General features: G+C 56.0%; 1 protein-coding gene across 1 annotated transcript in view; it reads right to left on the bottom strand.

Annotated features, from left to right (window-relative positions):
* Positions 1-394: 394 nt before the first annotated feature.
* Positions 395-19,229, bottom strand: part of TG (thyroglobulin) — a 180,582-nt gene continuing 161,747 nt past the window's right edge. Inside the window, exons 45-48 of the mRNA XM_016145636.2 lie at positions 16,460-16,567; positions 3,343-3,477; positions 1,684-1,874; positions 395-704 (exon numbers count right to left, since the gene is read on the bottom strand). Of these exons, the coding sequence (XP_016001122.2) occupies positions 592-704; positions 1,684-1,874; positions 3,343-3,477; positions 16,460-16,567 (547 nt within the window). The 3' untranslated portion in view covers positions 395-591. The remainder of the gene's footprint in view (positions 705-1,683; positions 1,875-3,342; positions 3,478-16,459; positions 16,568-19,229) is intronic.

Genomic DNA, 19,229 nt, shown 5'->3' with positions numbered 1-19,229 from the left:
CACACTCAGTCGAGCCTTCAGCTCTGCTTCCTCAGTGGTTCTCGGACCTGCGCCTCCCCTACCTCTGCCCTCACTGCCTCGATTCAGACCTCACTGCCTCTCACTTAGCATGTCGCGCCAGAGCCCAGCTGGTCTCCTACGTCCCTTCTGGAACCTTCACAGGAGCACACTTTCTTGCACACAGGTGGGACTGTGTCACCCCGGGGCCTGCCCTCGATGGGTCCCCGTTTCCCATGTCACTGCAGCGTTTCTGTACGCGCTCTCCTCTCCTTCTGTAGTTTTCAAGAGGACAGGGCTCCTGCCGCCCCTGCGCCCAGAGCTGGGTCCGGTGCTCAGAGGGTGCGCCGCGAATATTTGCTGGAAGGAAACAGCAGCCTGAGATTCAAACCTCAGGAAGGTTTTTAAGCTTAGAAGATTATTGAGATATATAGTTTGATGTCTCCCAGAGATTGTCCTGAGTCGACAAACCAGTCACCAATGTTTCACTGCATGTAAAGACTTTATTGAGAGCTAGTGGCTGTTTTAGAGACTACGGTGCCTAGGGTGACAGCTGGGGTGGGGTTGGCAGGGTGGGCGGGGACCTCAAGCCGGTCACTTGCTGTAGCTCTTGGAGTCTGGATCTGGGAGGCCCGGGAGGTCTTCTCTCAGGCCGGAAGCCGGCTGGTCCTCTTCACTCTCTGCTGATGGCCCACTCGTGGCTTCGTCTGAAACACCAAGCACAAGGCTGGTCTAATCCGGATCAGGACTCCTCCTCCCCTGTCTCTGCTCTTCGACCCTAACAGCCTCCAACCTCTGACGGGCCGGCCCTACTGATGCCCTACAGGGGGGCGTTTCCAGATCGCCTGGCTGTGGGGACATGCTCAGGATACAACAGGACTCGGGTTCATCACCGGAGAGCCCCTCGGCCTTGGAAGGTGAAAGCAGAGTTGAGACCCTGCAACATATTTCCGACAAGGTCACGTCCTTGCTGAATGACCCTCTCTCTTCCGTCCCGGCGTGAAGGACTCATTATTCCGAGAACATCGGCCGGCGTCCTCTCTCCGAGGGAGCCTTCCCAGGGCCCGGCCTGGGAGCAGACCTCCGCCGTGGCTCCGGGAAAGAGGAACACTCGCTGGGTTACGCCACCCACTCCCTCGCCCTCTCGGGGGCGCCTTCGCGGCACTGCATTGATCTCTCTGTTCCCGGTGCTCTTATTACGATTTCTTTCCTCTCCTTAAAACCCCTTCAGTGGGAAGTTCCTTTCAACAGGAAGTTCTCTTCCAGGAAGGTCTCGTCGACGGGAAGCGGCGGAATGCTCACTTCTCCCCTGGCTAGAATTCACTCCCCAAGACGTATACCCAACCCTCCAAGGGCAGTGAGGATGACGTTCTACCTTCTCTCTTGCCACCAGCGTGGGAGGCGGGCTCCCCGCCAAGCACCCCGCAGTCCCGCCCGACCCCGGTCCTCCCAGCACCCTCTTCCTGTGCCTCCCTCTGTGTCACCTCCCCCTCCGGCCCCCATCAGAACAGGAGCACCTTGGCAAAGAGGAGCCGCGGACTGTCAGCCCCTCGGGGCAGGGGCCGTGTCGAAGGCATCCCAGCGACCCAGCGACTCCAGTCCAGGCAGCAGAGCCAGTGCGATATGTGTCGAGCAGCTACGCCCCCACCCGCCACCCGGCCCCCCGCCGGCTCCGGGCTTCCCTACCTGCCGGGGCCTTCAGAGACCGGATGTACTTGGACCAGAAGGAGCAGTCGGCCTTCTTCAGGCCCCGTCGATTGAGCAGCAGGGAGCTGAACTCCTTGTAGATCTCTCCATTGGCACCGGGGACAAAGTCGGGCCAGGGCACCGCAAATTCAGGCACTTTCCTCGAGAACTCATGAGGGTAGTTGGGATTTCTGGGAAAATGAGAAGAAAGAATCCTCCGTAAAGGGAACCTGTCTTTCTCTTCATCACTTGAGATCACTTCCTACTTGCGCTTGGTCTCTAAAGACCAAATCACACATCTTTACGTGCTAGCGTGAGATTTAACCGCTCCATTGCTGACGATGAATGGCGCGAAGGCCCCTGACTCGCGCTCTTAGGCCATTTCTGGGAGAGGAGAGGCGTGAGTTTGTGACCCAGCAGCATTATGCAGCATCTGGCACTGCCCGTCTGTCTTTCCGAATGTTCATGAGGTCACCGCACCCCTTTCTGTCCCAGCGACTTTTAGCCTTGAGAACACAGACAAACTCCGGGATGCCTTTGTTTGTTCAAGGCGTGGGCAGGAGGGTGGGCCTAGAGCCAGACAGACTCCTCCATCACCCACAAGCCAACTTCCCTTGGAAGGAGAGTCACTTCCTCTCAGACCCAGGTTCCTGCCCGGACTCACCGCCCAGGCCTGTCTCCCAGCATGTCCCCCCACATAGCCCACACTCCAGCACCCCCTGACCTCCTGACATTCACCGGACAAGGTGTGCCTCTCACCCCTCCGCTCACCTGCTCCTCCCCCAGAGTGCCCTCTTCTCCTCCGTCTATCTGAATATCCTGATTCATCCTCCAAGGACCAGGTTCCATGTCACTTCCTCAGCGAAACATTTTCTAAAGAAATGTCTTTCCACACGACTCCCACATAATACTATCTCGAGTTCTATTTTGTCTCGCTTTCAATTATGGCGGGGTTTTATGTTTCAGACTATCTGTAGTTTATAGGTGAACCGTTACTTTACCTTTTACCTTTCCAGGGGACCTCATACCGCGCTGGGTGACCATGGCATGTATGGCGAGGGTGTAAAGGGAGCCGGGTAAACTACAGGACGGAAGAAACGGCAGGAGCCAATTCGGAAGCGCGGACAGTCGCACGCTAACGGGGCCGGAACAGAGGTGTGTGTGGGAGGCCAGAGGTAGGTAATCAGGGGTCCTGAGCGTTTTCACTTAATTTGATAACCTCAGGCAGTGGTTCTCAACTTGAGGTGATGCAGCTTTCTGAGGGAAAACGTCTGAGATATGTTCAGTGCTCACAGCCGGGACGGGGGCGAGATGATTCTGGCCGCTGGGGAGTGGAGGCCAGAGGTGCTGCCAGCATCCCCGGGACAGCCCCCCCGCCCCCTGCAGAGACGTGCCCAGCCCCAGGGGCGCTGGGGTCGAGGTTGGGAAACCCTGATCTTGAGCCATCAGGTGTGCATGAGCAAGGAGTGCACCATCGAAACTTCGCTTCCCCACGAATAATCTCTGCAAAGTGGCGTGGCCTGGAAGGGAGCGGCTGAGACAGGGTGACCGGGGGCAGGTGACCACAGCATCTGGGGTCCAACGGGAAATGCGGCCTTCGCGTCTGGAGCTGGGGCAGGGGTGCCGGCGACAGCATTCGGGCACACGTGCTCCACTCACCCAGAGCGGACGAAGTTGGAAAAGTACTGCATGATTTTCAGCGACACGCTCTTCTCCTCCGGGGTAAACTGCCCGTCGTAGGCAGGATGGAAGGGAAGCCCGAAGGCATACTGCACGTCGGCCAGCAACTCCAGGCTGAGAAAACACACAGCAATCGGGAGAAGCCAAGGTTAAAGGGGGAACAGACCGTTGGGAAAAGCAGATGGGCCAACGCCCGGTGTCCCTCCCGAAGCGAAGACCTTTCTCTCCTTACGTTTAGGGTCCCTGTCCTGAGTAATGCTTAGTTTAGCCGAGATCTGGCTTGGCCATGAGTCCAGCGGTCCCCTTGGGTGGGCCCACGACACATCTGTTGGCCGAAGCGCATCCAATATTGAATATTGAACTCTCTGGAGACGAGGCTATTGGCAACTTTCCAAGAGAATGTTCTTCTGACCGTACTTCAATCATGATACCTACCACATCAGCTGAACATCCATTTATTAAAAATAGCCTCTGTTTCGAGCTCTTCTCTGTGCCAGCCCGTGTTCAAATATGGCGTGCACACTCACAGCGCTTAAAGGTTGACATTTATCCATGAAGACAACCCTAGTCCAGTGCCCGGCACACAGCTGCAGGTCCATAAATATATACGATGACTGAATGAATGTCTAACGAGCTGCAGGTAGAGAATAAAGATTTGGCGGCCAGATGCATGGCATGAGTGGACTGAGCTGGAGCTGGCGCCGAGGTGACCAGCCCAGGGGCACGTGGGGCCGTGGGAGTGAGCCCTGGGGAAGTGACAGAGTGCAGAAGTTAGACGGGATGACAGCTGGGCTCTGAAGAATCCGGCTTTTCCCACAGAGCGCCCTGGCCTTCGCTCTCACTGTCTGCACGGCCATCGGACGTGACAGGAGTGTCTTCGTTTAGGGCTGAGGCTGGCTGGACTGGACCTTCTGGTGGATGTGGCCGCGCCCCACAGTGTCAGGGTTGGGGCTGCCTGTGCCAAAAGACCACCCACGTGACTCGGGATGGGGGACCTGGGTCACGTGGCATCACTGAACTCGGAGACTGAGATTAACCACACGGGTCACCGACCAACCAATCAATCCATCATGTGTGTATAATGGAACCCCAATAAAACCTCTGAACACCATTTCGGGTGCATCTCCCTGTGCGTGCTGTACCTCGTCAGGGCCGAGAGAGTTAGTTACCCCCCGATTCCACATAGAGGGGGTGACAGAGCTTTGCATTTGGGACCCCCCTGGGCTCCGCGCTGGGCAGTGGTTCCTCTGACTGGTCTTCGTCTGCATTCTTCCCTGTGATAACCATCACGGCGAGCAGAGCATCCTTCAGGGAGGTCTGTGAGTCTTTCTAATAAATGGTCCGACTTAAGGGTGGTTTGGGGAACCCCCTGAACTTGCACTTGGGGTCAGAAGTGAGGTGGTCTTGTGTGGAGCCAACACTCTCTGATAAGTAGTCGGCCCCAACTTACCGCAAGTGCCGGTAAGTTACTCAGACGAGGAGAACGAGGCCCAGGGAGATTTCTCGACTGACGCAGAGGCGCGTACTAAGTTGCATGGCAGAGCCGGGTAGGAGCGTTGCTAGGCAGCGTCACGCTCACAAAGGCGTGAGGGCCCCGGGCCCCTCCCTCTGCTCTCGAGCTGGGGGACCTCCGGCAGGTTACTTTACCCGCTACGTTCCCTGCTTCAGCAGCTATGAAATGGGTTCATGAATACCTACTTCCTGGGGTCACCGTGGCAATCAGAAGAAGATGCCGTACGGAGCAGTACTTGAAAGGCAGACTGCAGCCCGGGCCATTGGCCCACGTCCAGGTACCACCAGGCGTCCTTTGGGCAATGGCGGTGGCTCTGAGCGGCGCACAGCCACCAGCGAGTCTCGTCCGTGCTGGTACCATGGGGAGAGGTGCCCCCAGTGGACAGACCTCCCGGGAGGGGCCCAGACTCGGTGGCTCCCGGGTGAAGGCAGCCACGTGGAGGACAGCGAGGGAAGATGCTTTGTGATTGCACAGTGCGGCTCTGGCTCTGACTCAGACCGATTGATTCACTGCGGTCAACCCACACCCTGGGAAAGGGCACCCTCGAGCTGGGCTGGGAATCGTGGTGACAACGGGGACGGGGCTGGGGCCTGGTGGTCAGGCACCAGCTCAGCCCGGGCACTCCCACGCGGCGCAAGAGCCAGAGCTCTTCCTATGGCCACAAGATCGATCGGCAGGTGTGCGTGTGACCGGTAGCAGGGGACAGAAGGATGGACGCACAACCGAGTGACTCAGCGGAGACTCAGCTCGGTCCCTCAGTTATTGCCCGTGTCACTGGATGAGTCATCTGACTTCTCTGTGTCTTTGTTTCCTCATCGCGAAATACCAGACCGAATCAGCCACGGCTGGGGGAAGCTCCTTAAAACAAGCCTTTTTACAAATGCTGGGTATTGTGACGGTGACGGTGGCGGTGCTGGGGCCCAGGCACTGGAGGCCATCGTGGGTGGGACAGGCGCCTGCGTGGATACACAGGACTAGCAGCATCCAGGCAGGACGAAGGGAATAGCAAACACGGAGTGCAGCGTATCTTTCATCGGACGCCCTGAACTTCCTCAGGACAGGTAAAGCTTGACTCGAGTCCCCAGAGGGGAGCTGGAAGTGGCAGCGTCGCTAAAACTTCTGGGATCCTGGGACCTGAAGAGCGAAGTCCCTTGTCCAGTGCCGGCAGGATCCGTGGTCCAGCTCAGAACAGAGCTGGCTTCTGCGGTTGCCAGGTCGGCCTGTGTGCAGGTGCCATTTCCTGAGCGCCCGGGATGTGCCAGGAGTTGCCGACACCTTTGACCGCCAGCATTCGGGCCCAGCGGGGAAGCAAATGTCATCACCCGCCCGTTTTCCGGGCAGCGACCCAAGGGTCGGAAAGATGAAACCGCACACCAGGGACCCGGGAGAGCCGGGATTCAAGGCTGAGTTTCCCAAGCCCCACATTCCTTTCTCTTTTTACGCTTCCCGCAGGCGGGCGAGCGAACGGGTCACTAAAACATCTTCAGGACACAAGTTCTGAATGACGTGTAAACATCCATGAAGGGAAAATGAACACAAAGCAAACAAAGAAACAAACAAAAAACGCCAGGCAGATATGAGCCGCCACGCGGCCAATCAAAACTATCTCTCGTATAAAGCCGCGCGCAGTAGTTCATAAGTCACGTTCGGCCTTATCATCTCGAGGACCCTGCGGGTAGACGTCGGAGTACGGGGTAGGGTTTCCACAGTGCAGGAAGCTTGGGCTCCAGGAGGCTTTCTCCTCGCCAAGGCCCCGTAACCGTGGCGATGCCAAGACCGAAGCCTCAATCTACGCTTCCGATGCCTGCCGAGCCCCTGGCCTCACTGCTTGGGTTTGCCCTGCGACGGTCGGTCGGCATCGCCGGCCCCAACGGGCTCCCTCGGGTCTGCTGCACTCGAGGTCTGCGCTTCCCCATGGGCTGCGCCCCTCCGGTGCCAGCTGCAGAGAAAGAAGGGAAGTGGCCGGGGAGGGCCCTCTCCCCTCCATCGTCCCCCCGGGGCCATTCCTTCCTCTCGCGGGGTGGTGAAAGGGGAAATGGCCTTTGGGGAAAGTGGCCGTGCTCGTCGCACTGCTGCTGCAAAAGTGGTGGCTTCAGAGGACGCCAGCGTGCCACACCTCACGGCTCCTGAAATTCCAAAGTCCAGCGCGGGTCTCGCCGGGCTGAGGTCCAGGTGTCGGCAGGAGGCTCTGGGGGCTATGACAGAATTCAGCCCCCTGAGATGGAGGACCCAGGTTCCCGTTTGCTCTCTGGCCGTTCTCGGCCTCCAGCAGCCACTGTCTGTGGTCCCTTCCCCCTGTCCTCGAAGCCAGCGGCGGCGAGTTCAAGTCCTCCGCACGTCTGCCCCTCTGACACGCTCCCCTGCCTCCGCCTCCTGCTCTGAAGGACTCGTGCCATTTGATCGGGCCACCTGGATGATCATGGACAATCTCCCACGTCCAAGTCCTCCGTCTCAATCACATCTGCCAACGCCCTTTGCTGCATAAGGCGGCACAGTTTGGGGGAGTAGGGCGTGGGCGTTCAAGGGGCCATTTTTCTGCTCCCACACGTGGGCTTGTCTTCCATTTCTTCTAAAGAAAGCCGCCATCCAAATGGCGTTGTGAACGGAGCCAAACCTTCCAGACCAGAGTCCTCAGCTCAAATCCCAGCTCAGTCACTTAGCAGCTGTGAAATCTTGGACCAGACACATAACCTCTCTGGGCCTCAGCATCCCCATCTGTAAAAGGGTGACGCGGCCATGCTTTCAGACGTGGAATGAGGCTTCGCAATAAAATACGTCAAATGTCTGGCCCAGTTTCTGGCTCACATGCCCAGTTTTGTTTTGTTTTGTCTTGTTTTCCATGTTCCCTGTGAGGGGCACACGGAAGCTTTAGCATGGGGTGGGTCTTTAACCTGGGGGCTCCATCATCGGGTTTCAGAGGACTGTGAGTTTCCTGGAATTACATGAAACCGTACGTCCCCCTTGGGAGAGGCGTCATGGCTTTCGTCACGGTCTCCGGGAGCCCTGTGCCAACGACGTGCTGGTGACCATTTAACAACTGGCTTTGCAGAGTGGGGTGAGACGTCCTCCCTTGTAGCATTTGCCAGTCTCCATGGCGTAAAGACCCCCGCCGTGGATGGTGTCACACTGCCAGGTGCTGTCACGGATCGCAGAGCTGGGGGAAGATGTGCACACTGGCCCCTGTGGACCGGCGTGAGTAGGCGCCAGCCCGCCTACATCCATGACCCCCAAGGCTACAGAGCCCCGCGTCTGGGGCAAGGCCTGGTGCTCCAGCCCATCGGAGGTTTAATCCGAGGGCCTGCTGTGCACGAGGATTTCTGCTTTGTTTTTTCCTGAGCAGGGCTGATCTTTATCAGGATGCTGGAGTTATTTTGAGCAATTTAATGCAGACATTGGGAGGAGGGGCAGACAGTGGGGACCTCGGAGGAGGGCGCTTGGGCTGGGAAGACCAAGCCTGCGGAGAGTCTGGGCCTGGCTGGGCGTCCAGGACCGTCTCGAGGAGAAAGAGGAGATTTGGACGCGGCGTCAGCAGGAGACGCGGACGAACACGCCGGGCCCAGACGAGGTAAAGGAGAAACTCGATAGCCGCGCGGCCACAGCGTAGGAAGCTTGGGCAGCAGGTGGCCCACACATGTCGAGTTGGCTTCTGTGCTCTGTCCTGGGTTTGATCACGGAAAAGTCAGATACACAAACCCGCGTCGGGTCCTGGTGGTTTTATTTAGCTTAGTTGTCATTTTCTGTCTTCGGTCCCAATACTCCAGGCAAACTTTCCCAGCTCTCACGGTAACTTGTCTCGTGCTCGGGCTTAGTCTGGATTCTCGCTGTCACGTGTGGGTGTGGGGCTCCCTACACAAGCTGGGTGAGCTCGGCTCAAACCCCACTTCCACCGCCGAGTCTCCGAGCCTCTGTTTCTCCTATCTGTAAAATGGATCCACTCATCCCTAGCCAGGTTCCCACATGGTACTATCAGACACGCAGCGAGACAGGGCGGCTGGACATCCCTCCGAATAGGAATGACGAATGGCCAGCTAAGGAAGGGCTTCTGTCGATGACGTTGATGATGCTGGCGATGCGCCATTTACCAGACTGTGGGGAGAACTGACCAGCATGGCTCGCCACACAGGATGACTGTGTGTGGTTCGGTTTCAGGATGTGACTGTAGCTCAGTGGCAATGGGGCCAAAGCACAGAATGCCAGGACGAGACTGGACTCAGGCCACGTCACCGGACGCTTACTGCGTGTCAGCTCTGAACGGGCACCGGGGATAAAGGAGGAATGAGTCGGCCACTCTGTCGTGGAGCGCGCAGCCTAGCGGGAATGGCGAAGAGGCCAACGTTTAAAAAATAAATGAAATGCCGTGAGTCGTACGCTCGATCGATACATACATAGAGAACGAGAGAGAGAGAGAGACTCAGATGGTATAGAATTATTCGCATGGTGCCAGAGGGGAGAGGCAGAAGTGACGCCATTTGTTTCAGGCGAGGACGTGGAGAGGAGTTTGTGGCAAGTCAGAGAGGAGAAGTCCCAGCCGCCGTGAGGGTGAGGGCGGGCCAGCCAGTCGGAAAAGCGAGGAGGGGCACTTCGGGCGGAGACTCCGTGGGAGTGACATCGAGGGGTAGGCTTGTTTTGTATGAAGGGGGCAGGGGACAGAGAGACGTGACCGGGCACGGGGGGAGTGTGGGCAGAAAGAGGAGCCGCTGTGACGGGTGGCAGGGTCCCCAGGGCTCTGGGTCTCGTTTGTGGTGCTGAGAAATACGTCATGCTGCGAAGTGAAACCGGAATTTTTCCTGACCCGGGAAAATCAAAAGTTTTGGAATCACAAAATTATATGCTCACCGAGGTGCTTGGGGTTCCGGTTCTGTGAAGGGTGTGAGGCTGAGGCTGGAGGAATTGAGAGTCACATCTCAAAGGGGACAGGACACTAGCCACTTCTAAGCAGGCGACTTGCAAGCTGCCTTCCTTTTAGACCCCCACCCGGAGTGAGACAGGGAGAAAGGCTAGAAGGAAGAAATCACAGGGTCGCTGAAGTTGTCCTGCCGACGTACTCTTCAGTGATCCCATTCTGGTTAGATCCTGCTGGCGTGGACGGCCAGGGGCCTCAGCAGCATCCCGGCAAGCCAAAAGCCGAAAGCCAAAAGCCACACTTTGGAGATTACTCATTGCACAAGCTCCTGACTTGAGCTTGGCTTCCCGTGTGAGGGAGCCTTTTTCGCCGACATTTAGGGCTAATTAGGGAGCATAGCGATCCAGGCGGAATCCACGAAGGAACACAGCTGACCTTGACCTTGCGGCCCCAATGCCCTGAGCTGGGTAGGTGGGCCGAGAGAGCGGGTAGGATCTTTCTTGACAGAAACAAGCCACATGTTTGTGTTGCAGACGTTGTCCTTCTAAGGATGATGGGTTGAAGAGGTTTCTGTTAGGAAACGCCCCGTTACTGACTGATTCGAGAGCCTGTCATTCCAGAAACTTCTATCCCTGTTGTGCTGTCTGCAAGGGGAAGTTCGTTGACCTCATCAGCATAAAACACACTCCCTTTTTTATTATCTCCCCAACATCTCCAGATAACTTCCTCCAAAAGAAATGCGGGACCAAGGAGGAATGAAAATCCTTCTGCTTCCCAGGCTTTTATTGTGAGGATTCGAGGCACTGTTTAATCACTTACAAATAAAAGCCTGTTCGTATGCTTCTCCCTGGACACATCTAACATGCACGAATTCAGATTCTCGCCTGTGAATTCATGGCGAAGTCATTAATATGCTTTACAAACGGCTTGTGTTCTGTGAAAGGAGTCGCTACGCAATCCTTTAAATATGAGCTCCCCGATTTACTTCAAATGATACAATCCCACTCCCCCCTCATCCCCAAATGAGATGCTTATCATATTTCCATAACCCCCCAAAGCCCGGCAGTGCCGTCGAAGCTTCCGATGGACTTGCTGGAACAACCCAGACGTCTCGTCCCCTACCTAAAGCGTAACGGCTGCTGGTCAGAAAAGGCTGAATCTTCCTGGCCCATCTCCTCTGTTCTCACCAGGAAATTATGTGTTTACCCAGGTCACGCTGTGCTTTCGGCCCGCCGTATTTGTCTTTGTAACTAAAGAGCTTAATTATACATCCTGTGGATGCCCCACTTTCAAGAAACCAAACCTGAAAATCATAGACCATGCATTATGTTTACGGTTTCGCAAGGCATTCAAAGTGAGAGTTCCGAAGAGTATTTACCGACTCGAACCTTTGCCCCTGCACTGAGAGGCCAGCAAGCGAACGCACATTTACACACTTAGAGTTAAAATAAAATGTTCGCAGGGATACCTATCTTATTCATTTTTCACATGCTTCCATTTTAATTGAATTTTCTAATTAACTAGCTGATCATCACATAGGATAATAGGATTTCATTTCTACATTCTGTTAAAAAAAAAAAAAAACAACCTTGGCTTTTAGTGAGCTGTGTTTTGAGTATGAAAGAAAAGACCGATGAGCATTCCATATACGTGTCTTCTTAGCAATCTCCAGTGCCTTTCCATCGTACTCAGATGAAATACCTTCCTGCCTGCCTCTGTTTACCAAACCCGTATGGGAACTGCAAGACCCTGTCTTGTTCGCCCTGAATCTCCAACAGCTTTCTTTCTCTTCAAGGGACTCCAGCTCCCGACCTCCTTCTTTATTCTCCAGCAAGCCAGGACTTCTTCCTTTCTCCTTCCTTGGGCGGTCGTCTGAACTTTCTCTGCTCATTTGCATGTGCTGTCTGTTCTCCGCGTCCTGTCCCTAGACACTCGTGGGCCCCGCTCCCTGACCGCAGTGTTATTCCCAAGAGGGCAGCCCTTCTCCGACCTGCTGGCTGCTCCATCTCCGGGATCTAAAGAGGCTCTGGGGCACAGAACGCAGCAGGTCCGTCTTTGCCGGATCCATGTTGAAGAGGGTGCGCGCCAGAAGCCCTCACATGTCACGAGGTTGGAATGGCAAGCTTCAGAAAACGACTTACTTCATCTTTCCTGGGAAATAATCTTGTTAATCGCACAGGATGTAGCTAGGCGTATGGACCCAATTCAAGAATCCAGTCACTTAGTATTTTTTTTGGTTCGCTAATTCCAGCAAACTCACCAAGAGAGTCAACTAGAAAGATAATATATTGGATGTGAACTGTGAAAAGCCCCTGGAACGCACAGATCTGTCGAGAATTCAAATGCAGTGGTGTACAAAATATCCCAAGTCTAGAATTTATGGCCTTGTTTTCCAGGGTAGGACAGCTTGTAAAGACAGAAGAACATTACTGTCTCTTCGGTCGTTCCGAATTTCGTTTTTCTTCTTAGAACTTTATTTTTTCCTCAAGGGAGAATGACCAGCACTGAACTCCTGCAGTGTGCCAGGAATTCCACATCCACCGACTCGAAGCCTCACACCGGGAAGCAAATGTTACCTGTACCCATTTTCAAGGCGAGGAAATCGAGGTGCAGGGACTTGCTCAGATGCAGAGAGCTAATAAGTGGGAGAGTCAGAATTAACCTCAAAGAATGTGTTCTTCCACGATACCGAGCTGCTTCTTCCAAAACTAATGGGGGCCAACATCCCACTTGGAGCCTGGGTAGGCGTTTAATGCCAAGACCCTCCCTACCCCACACCCCATGCAAAGATAAGTCAAGTCTTTCTTCACAGAGGTTGACCCTCCATTTCAGGGACAAAAACCCCCTCTGCAATCTCGGCGAGCAGCTACAGCGCTACGCTAATGAACAGTGGTCTGTGAGAAAGTGGCGATTTATTACGTTTTGCGCACTAGCTGTGCCGGGAGAGATAAGATATGCTCATCGAAACGGAGGCATGAGACAGATGGCCGAGGACGCGAGGCGCCCACGTATATTTTCAGCCTGTAGATTTTGAGCCAGAAATAAATGAGCGAAGTGACAGCTCCAGGGAAAAGTGAGAGAGAGAGAGAGAGAGAGAGAGAGAGAGAGAGAGAGAGAGATCTTTTCTGCCAGAAACGACAAACTTGCCAACACTTACGTGGGTTAGTGTCCGCGATTCATTTATCGATCCAAGTATCTGCCCCATTGACGGTGCCACACTGTGATCGTGACGGGAAAGGAAGGCGCGCACACGGAAAGCCGTCGGGGCCACGTTCTGACGGACCAGAATGACGCGACCCTCTCGGCGCGTCCGGTGTGCCAGGCCCTGTCTCATAGACAAGAGCGTCAGCACCGGAACCTTCTGACATAGGCGCTATTCCCGTTTTTCAGATGAAGGAGCCGAGTCACCAAGGAGGGTGAGTGGCCTGGCTTCGGTCACCGGGCCGACGACGGTCACGGCGGGTTTCTCACCGAGGCAGTTTCCGGGGCACGCCAGGGCTCCTGACGGCTCCCAGCTCCCTGCTCCCGCTTTGCGGACGGCACAGCGGAGCCCCAAGGAGCCTACAAACTAGAGTGGACAGAACCTGTCCCCGGCCTGTCACACGACGAGGGGGGCGGGTCAGCTCTGTCCTGCAGCATGACTGCCCAAGCACCCACAATGTCCCCCTCTGTGCCAGTGCGTCAGTGGGCCCTGGGGTGCTGTGCTGGGAAGGCCCGGAAGGCGCTTTGTCGGGGTCCGGTGCCTGCGTGAGGCTTCTTTTCAGAGGAGGGTCCCAGGATCCGCCCAGTGGAGCGGGGACTGTGACCCAGGAGGGGCTTGAGGATGCTCTGAGATGACAGAGAACCTGTCCCGGCCACGAGCCACTGTGGGAGTGACTTGGCTTCCGTTTGAGGACGGCTCCCCCAAGGACCACCGCAGCCCCAGGTCCGCGGCAGCCCGCTGCGGGCCCTCGCTGCCCAGGGCTCGGTCACGTCCGGGAGCAGGGTGGTCCTGTGTGGTGAACTGTGTCCTCGTTAAAAGGTGTGCTGCATTCCCAACCTCCAGGATCCCAGCACGTGGCTATGGAAACGGGGTCCTTGCAGAGGTAAAGGAGTTAAAACGAGGATATGAGGGCGGGCCTTAACCCATGACTGTATTCCTAAAACAGGAGCATTTTGCCCTCGGGCACACTGAGGGAAGATGAGCATCTACAAGCCAAGAAATGCCCGAGGCTACCAGGAACTGGGGACGGGCCTGGAACAGACCCTCCCCCGCAGCCTCCAGAGGGGCAGGGTCCTGCTGACGCCTTGAGTTTAGACCCATGGCCTCTAGAACCTCTGGATCCGTGAGAGAACACATTTCCTTTGTTCCAAACCGCCTAATTGGTGGTTCTTCGTTAGGGCAGCCCTAGGGAATGACTACGGGCGCAGTCGAAGCATTCGCAGTTCTGGCTGGAGTCAGGCGGACCCGTTTTTCCATTTTGCTCTGACTGCTTTTGTCCTCCTGTAGCAGATGCGTTATATATATATTTGCCACTGTACATTTTGGAATCCCAAGGTGCGCGCACATTTTTAAGGCTTTCGCTGAACCTGCTGCAGGAGCGTCCCACCTTCTGTCATGATCTCTGCCCGAGCGGGAGGAGGGCAGGGAACTAGGCCGATGAACTCATGCCCTGGGTCTGGGCTCCCGAAAGCCTGGCGTTCGCGAGTCGTAGCTACGGCTTGTTCTATGAGCGACTTCCCGCACTCGGCCTCCCTGGCTGTGGGTGGCCCCTGGGTTCCAGGACTCCTTTGCTCTCTGGCCGCACCGTGAGCTTGCCTTCCTCATTCTTTCTCTCTCAAATGCCATCTTACCAGAAACGTAGCCTGCCATTTATTTTTCTTCCGACACCCTGGAGGCGGTTGCTTGAATTGAGGAAATGGACCAGGTTGCAATTACAAACATTCTGAGCAAACAGCCCACATGTTTCAGTGGAAAGAGTTCTGGGGCTCAGGGAAGCTGTGGGTAGGTCAGTGCTCTGTAATCAGCTATGGGTAGGTCACTCTAGTCCCTGGGGAAATCACGTGGGACTCCTCGATCCTCAGACTCTTCGTGTGTACAATAGAGATACCATTTCGACCGTGCCGACCTTACAAAAATTCTGGATATTTTGTGAAGTGCTATATATTTAATGGAATAATGAGGGAGAACCAGGTAAATAAAGGGCATTTATTTAAGAAAACTAGAGCGTCTCAGGGATAGCATTAGTTTGCTGCAGCTGCTGCAAAAGAATTACCACGAACTTGGTGGCTTACTTAGAACGGCAGAAATGTACCGTCTCACAGTTTGGGAGGCCAGGGGTCTAGTCTAAAATCGCTGAGCCCAAATCGAGGTGTCAGCAGGGCCGCCCCACCGTGGAGAAGGCATTCCTTGCCCTTCCAGCTCCGGTGGATACCGGGACTTCCTGTCTCGTGTGTGCACCACTCCGGTTTCTGCCTCCAAGGTTGCACTGCCTCTTCCGCGTGTGTCGAATTTCCCCCTGCCTCCCTCTTATGAGGATGCTTGTGATTGCCTTTGGCCCCCATCCCGCCTGCGGGATCATTTTCCCACTTCGAGATCTTTACTTTAATCGCATCTGCAAAGCCTCTTGTTCCTTATAAGGTAACATTTGTGGGTTCCAGGGGTCAGGGCCTGGTATTTGTAGGTGGCCGTTATTCAGTGTGCCACAGGGACATTGCCAGTTACGATGAGAAATCAGGTGTGTTAACTCAGTGCCGTCGCGAAGTCACTCAGCTAAAAGCCCTGCCATGAGCTGGATGCTTTGTGTCGCAGATGTTCGTAATGGCAACGCTCTGAGGAGAAACCATTGGCCTGGTTTTGGAGAGGAGGATGCTGCCCAGGCGGGCCCAGTGGGCAGGTGGCGGAGCTCGGCCTCCAGCTTGAAGACTGGGGCTCGTGCGTAAGGCAGACCACGGGTGTGGGTGACCGAGGCGGCAGCCCGGCTTCCTCTCTGAGATAAAATCGAACAACCCGGCTCGGGCATTTTCGGATCCTGATCCCTGACATTCTGTTATCTGTCCAGAGGGCTGACCTGCCGCTCCGCCTCTCCGTTCCGCTGCTTACCCAGCGGAGCTGTGAACCGAGCCTTTCTTCTTTTCTTCTTCATTTTCTAGTCTTTTCCTTGGCATTCTGCACTCGCTGGTTGCCCTTCCGTTACTGTGCAGTTTCCTTTACTTGCACCTCTTTTTTTCGCTTTTCCACTTGGATGATATTATTGCACTTGAAACTTTTATTATAAGGTTCATCGAACCTCTTCTGGATGCAAGAAGCGTATGTAAATAAGGGGTAAACAAAATGTCTTTTTTGGTTACTGCCCTTGTAAAAAAAATTTTTTTTTATACTGCGAATAGTCGTTTTCTCAAGCTAAATGCTCAGTTTTCAGAGGCAATAAATATGTAGGATTAATAAAAAGAAGGCTCCTCCCTAGCCAGGCCAATCCGGAAACAGCTAATACCGCGATTCCAAGGGCCTGCCTTTGTCTTTCATGTTACTTGCCCTTCCTACAATCCTGTGAAATAAAGTGGCTGTGACTATTGTACCCATTTTTCCGATGATAAAACTGAGGCGCGCGGCTGTTACGTGACCAGTCCCATGGCATCGAGTCGGGACTTGTACCTTGGTCCTGCCGTCTTTTCTCAGCTTCCCTATGAATCACGGAAGAAGGAGGGACCAGACTCCCCCCCGTTTGCGAACACCCCCTGTGGCCACACAGCCACCTTACCTGCTGTGGCCGTAGCTCTCGGGGGCGTGGTACATGAAGACGCTTCCTCGGGTCTCCCTGGCCCACCGGTTGGCCATGTCGATCACGGGGCAGGTGATAAAGTAGTCCCTAGAGAGAGGAGGACAGAGAGGAAGGGGACTAGTTCCACGAAACTCTGTGGACAACTGCGCCAGGTAAGTGCTTCTACCAGTAAAGGGGCCCTTGGCCACCAAGCCCCTGTGAGCACAGGCCTGCAGGGAGCACTCCCCAGCTGGCCCCACAGCCGGCTGGATGGACGAGCCAGGGGCACGCACCGCACGTGGGCCCGTCTAACTTATGGCTGGCCGTCACGGCACAGTGGTGTCCCCGGGATGCATTGAGGGTCAAGAGACCCGTGAGATGAACATCGTCACAGAAGATCAATTTCACTTAAGGATTTGGGAGCAAAACACTCTGTGGCAAGATAAATACAGCATACCATGGAGCAAAATATAGAATAACTGTGCATTTTAAGAGACATAGAGGCCTCAAAGATGCTTCATGCACATGATACCTCAACCAGGACCCTCTGTCCCCAGGAGAGAGTTGGCAATGTTTGGGGGCATTTTTGGTCGCCACAGATGGAGGCGAAAAGGTTCCTACTGGCATCGGGCCGGTAGGGGCCGGGGAAGCTGCTAAACATCCTACAACACACTGGAAGGCTCCCCCCAGCAAAGAACGTTCCAGCTCCCAACGTCGGCAGTGCGGCTGCGGGGAACCTTTCTTTAGAGCCCCACAGTCTCGCATCCGCTCCCCCTTTGGGGCGATGTGAACACATCTCAGATGCAGCAGCTCACACCAGCAGGGTCAGCTCGTGGCGGTGCTCAGCCGTGCGCTAGAATCGGGCAGACCCGAGCCGGCCTTGGGGCCCCCGGGCGTCGACCCCACTCCGCAGCCCCTGCAACTCCTTGGCTTGCCATCTCCTCAGCCGAGAAAGGAGCCCATGGGCCCCGCCTACCAGCTGAGTCTGATCGCAACCACGAAAGTCCACCCAGGAGGAGCGATGCTCAGCCCCCTTCTTTTGAGACCAGCTGATGGGCAGCTTGGACAGTCATAGGAAAGGCTCTAAGGTAGGGTGGGGAGGACAGCAAGGGTCCGGAAGAGCAGGTAAAGGCCTCCATGCTCCCTGGTCCCTTGGGAGAGGCAGGCGGGACAGGGAAGGGAGCAGCCCTGTGGAAAGGCGCATGCTGGCGGCCCTGTAGAGGGGTGTTGCCGAGGAGACTGGAGGCAGGAAGGCCCGTGGAGGCCATTGCCTGAGTCTGACCAGGAGAGAAGGGGGCCTGAGCGAGGGAGGACTGGAGCCTGCCTCCTCACTGAAGCCTTCCTTGGTTGCCTGTCCTCCCTTGGGCCTCAGCCCCTGCCCAGTTCACAGACTCCCCAAAACCGGTTAGAGGCCATGTGGGGGCGAGAACCGAGGTTTCTAGTCTACAGGCCTGAGTTCGCACTGCATCGTGAACCGAGCTGGTGTCAACGTCATTGTGAGACTCTCAGAGTCTAGGACTCGGGCATCTGTGCGTTGAGGGCCCATCGAGGGCTGAGCCCAGAATAGCTGTCGGATGTTTGGTGTAAAGCTGAGCTCTCTGCTGGAGGGGAATTAAAGGCTTCCCGGTCCCCGCGGTCCCCGTGGGCAGCACTCAGCCTTATTCTGAGCTAATGACCCACCGCTCGGAAGCCACAGACTGCTGGGTGGAGAGACCCAGCTGGGCAGCGGGTTTCAACACCCTGCAGTCCACCCCTTCCCAATGGAGTCAAGTTCAGCGGAGGGCTCCGAGCCTCGGCCCTGGCTCTGTCCCTGGGGGCAAAGCAAAGGCCTGTGTGGATGTCCCAGAGCTGAGGACGGAAGTTACGGATCCTGAAACCACCAGCCACATTCTTCTCGCTCGGAGGGGCAGATCTGCCGGGAAACAGCATGTCGAGGGGCCTGCAAGGGGCTCGAAGGTGACAGAGAGCTGGAGCCCCCATGTGGTCTTGTCCCCACGGGACTCGCGGGCAGAGGGAACGGGAACCCTGGCTACTTCTTGATTCCAGTCAACACTCAGAGCAGAGCAGCTCTCGGCCCCAGTGAGCCCACCGTGAACCCTGGAGACAGGCTGGTCCTGGTGAATGCAGGGGGCATGGGACATGGCTGAAAGAGAGGGACGTTCTGGGGCGTGCGGAACCTGTGGTGGCCGGGGGCACCTGCTGATTGCTCTTGGCGTGGGACAGTCACGGTCACCTTCCCCAGGGGAGGAAAGCTTGAAGCAATGAACTTGAGCAGCAAGGCGCGCAAGCACTGAGCACAGGAATGGCTCCCCTGGGCGAAAGGGCTGTGCGGCTGTCAGAGTCCTAGGTCTGCTCCCGTCTGCGGGTGACATCAGGGCGGCATTGGGCATAAGCTTATCCCCCGTCTAGGCCTCGGATTCCCAAGTGCGAGGTGGACTCTGGGCCGCCTGAGAAGCTTGGACAAACATTGACTCTTACGGGGCCTGCGCGCTCTAATTCTGGAACGCTCCCCACATGGTTCTCATGGGCCGCCAGGGTGGGGGTCCCCAGCATCCTCTCTGCTGACCAGGCATGGTGGGCAGGCTCTGTGGCAGCATTTGCTGGGCAGCTGCTTCCCGGCCCAGGGCATCCGGCAGGTGCCTCTGGGAAGTCCTTTGTCTGTGCCCCCTGAGGGTGCAAGATGGCTGAGGGAAGTTGGGTCACCCTCCTGTTCTCCCACTGGAGGACGGTCGCCCCGGGCTGTGGACTGGCTGAATGACACAGAGGACAG

The sequence above is a fragment of the Rousettus aegyptiacus genome, unplaced genomic scaffold (assembly GCF_014176215.1).
Source record: "Rousettus aegyptiacus isolate mRouAeg1 unplaced genomic scaffold, mRouAeg1.p scaffold_m13_p_15, whole genome shotgun sequence".
NCBI classification, from domain to species: Eukaryota; Metazoa; Chordata; class Mammalia; order Chiroptera; family Pteropodidae; genus Rousettus; species Rousettus aegyptiacus.
This window is presented reverse-complemented; position numbering and strand designations above follow the sequence as displayed.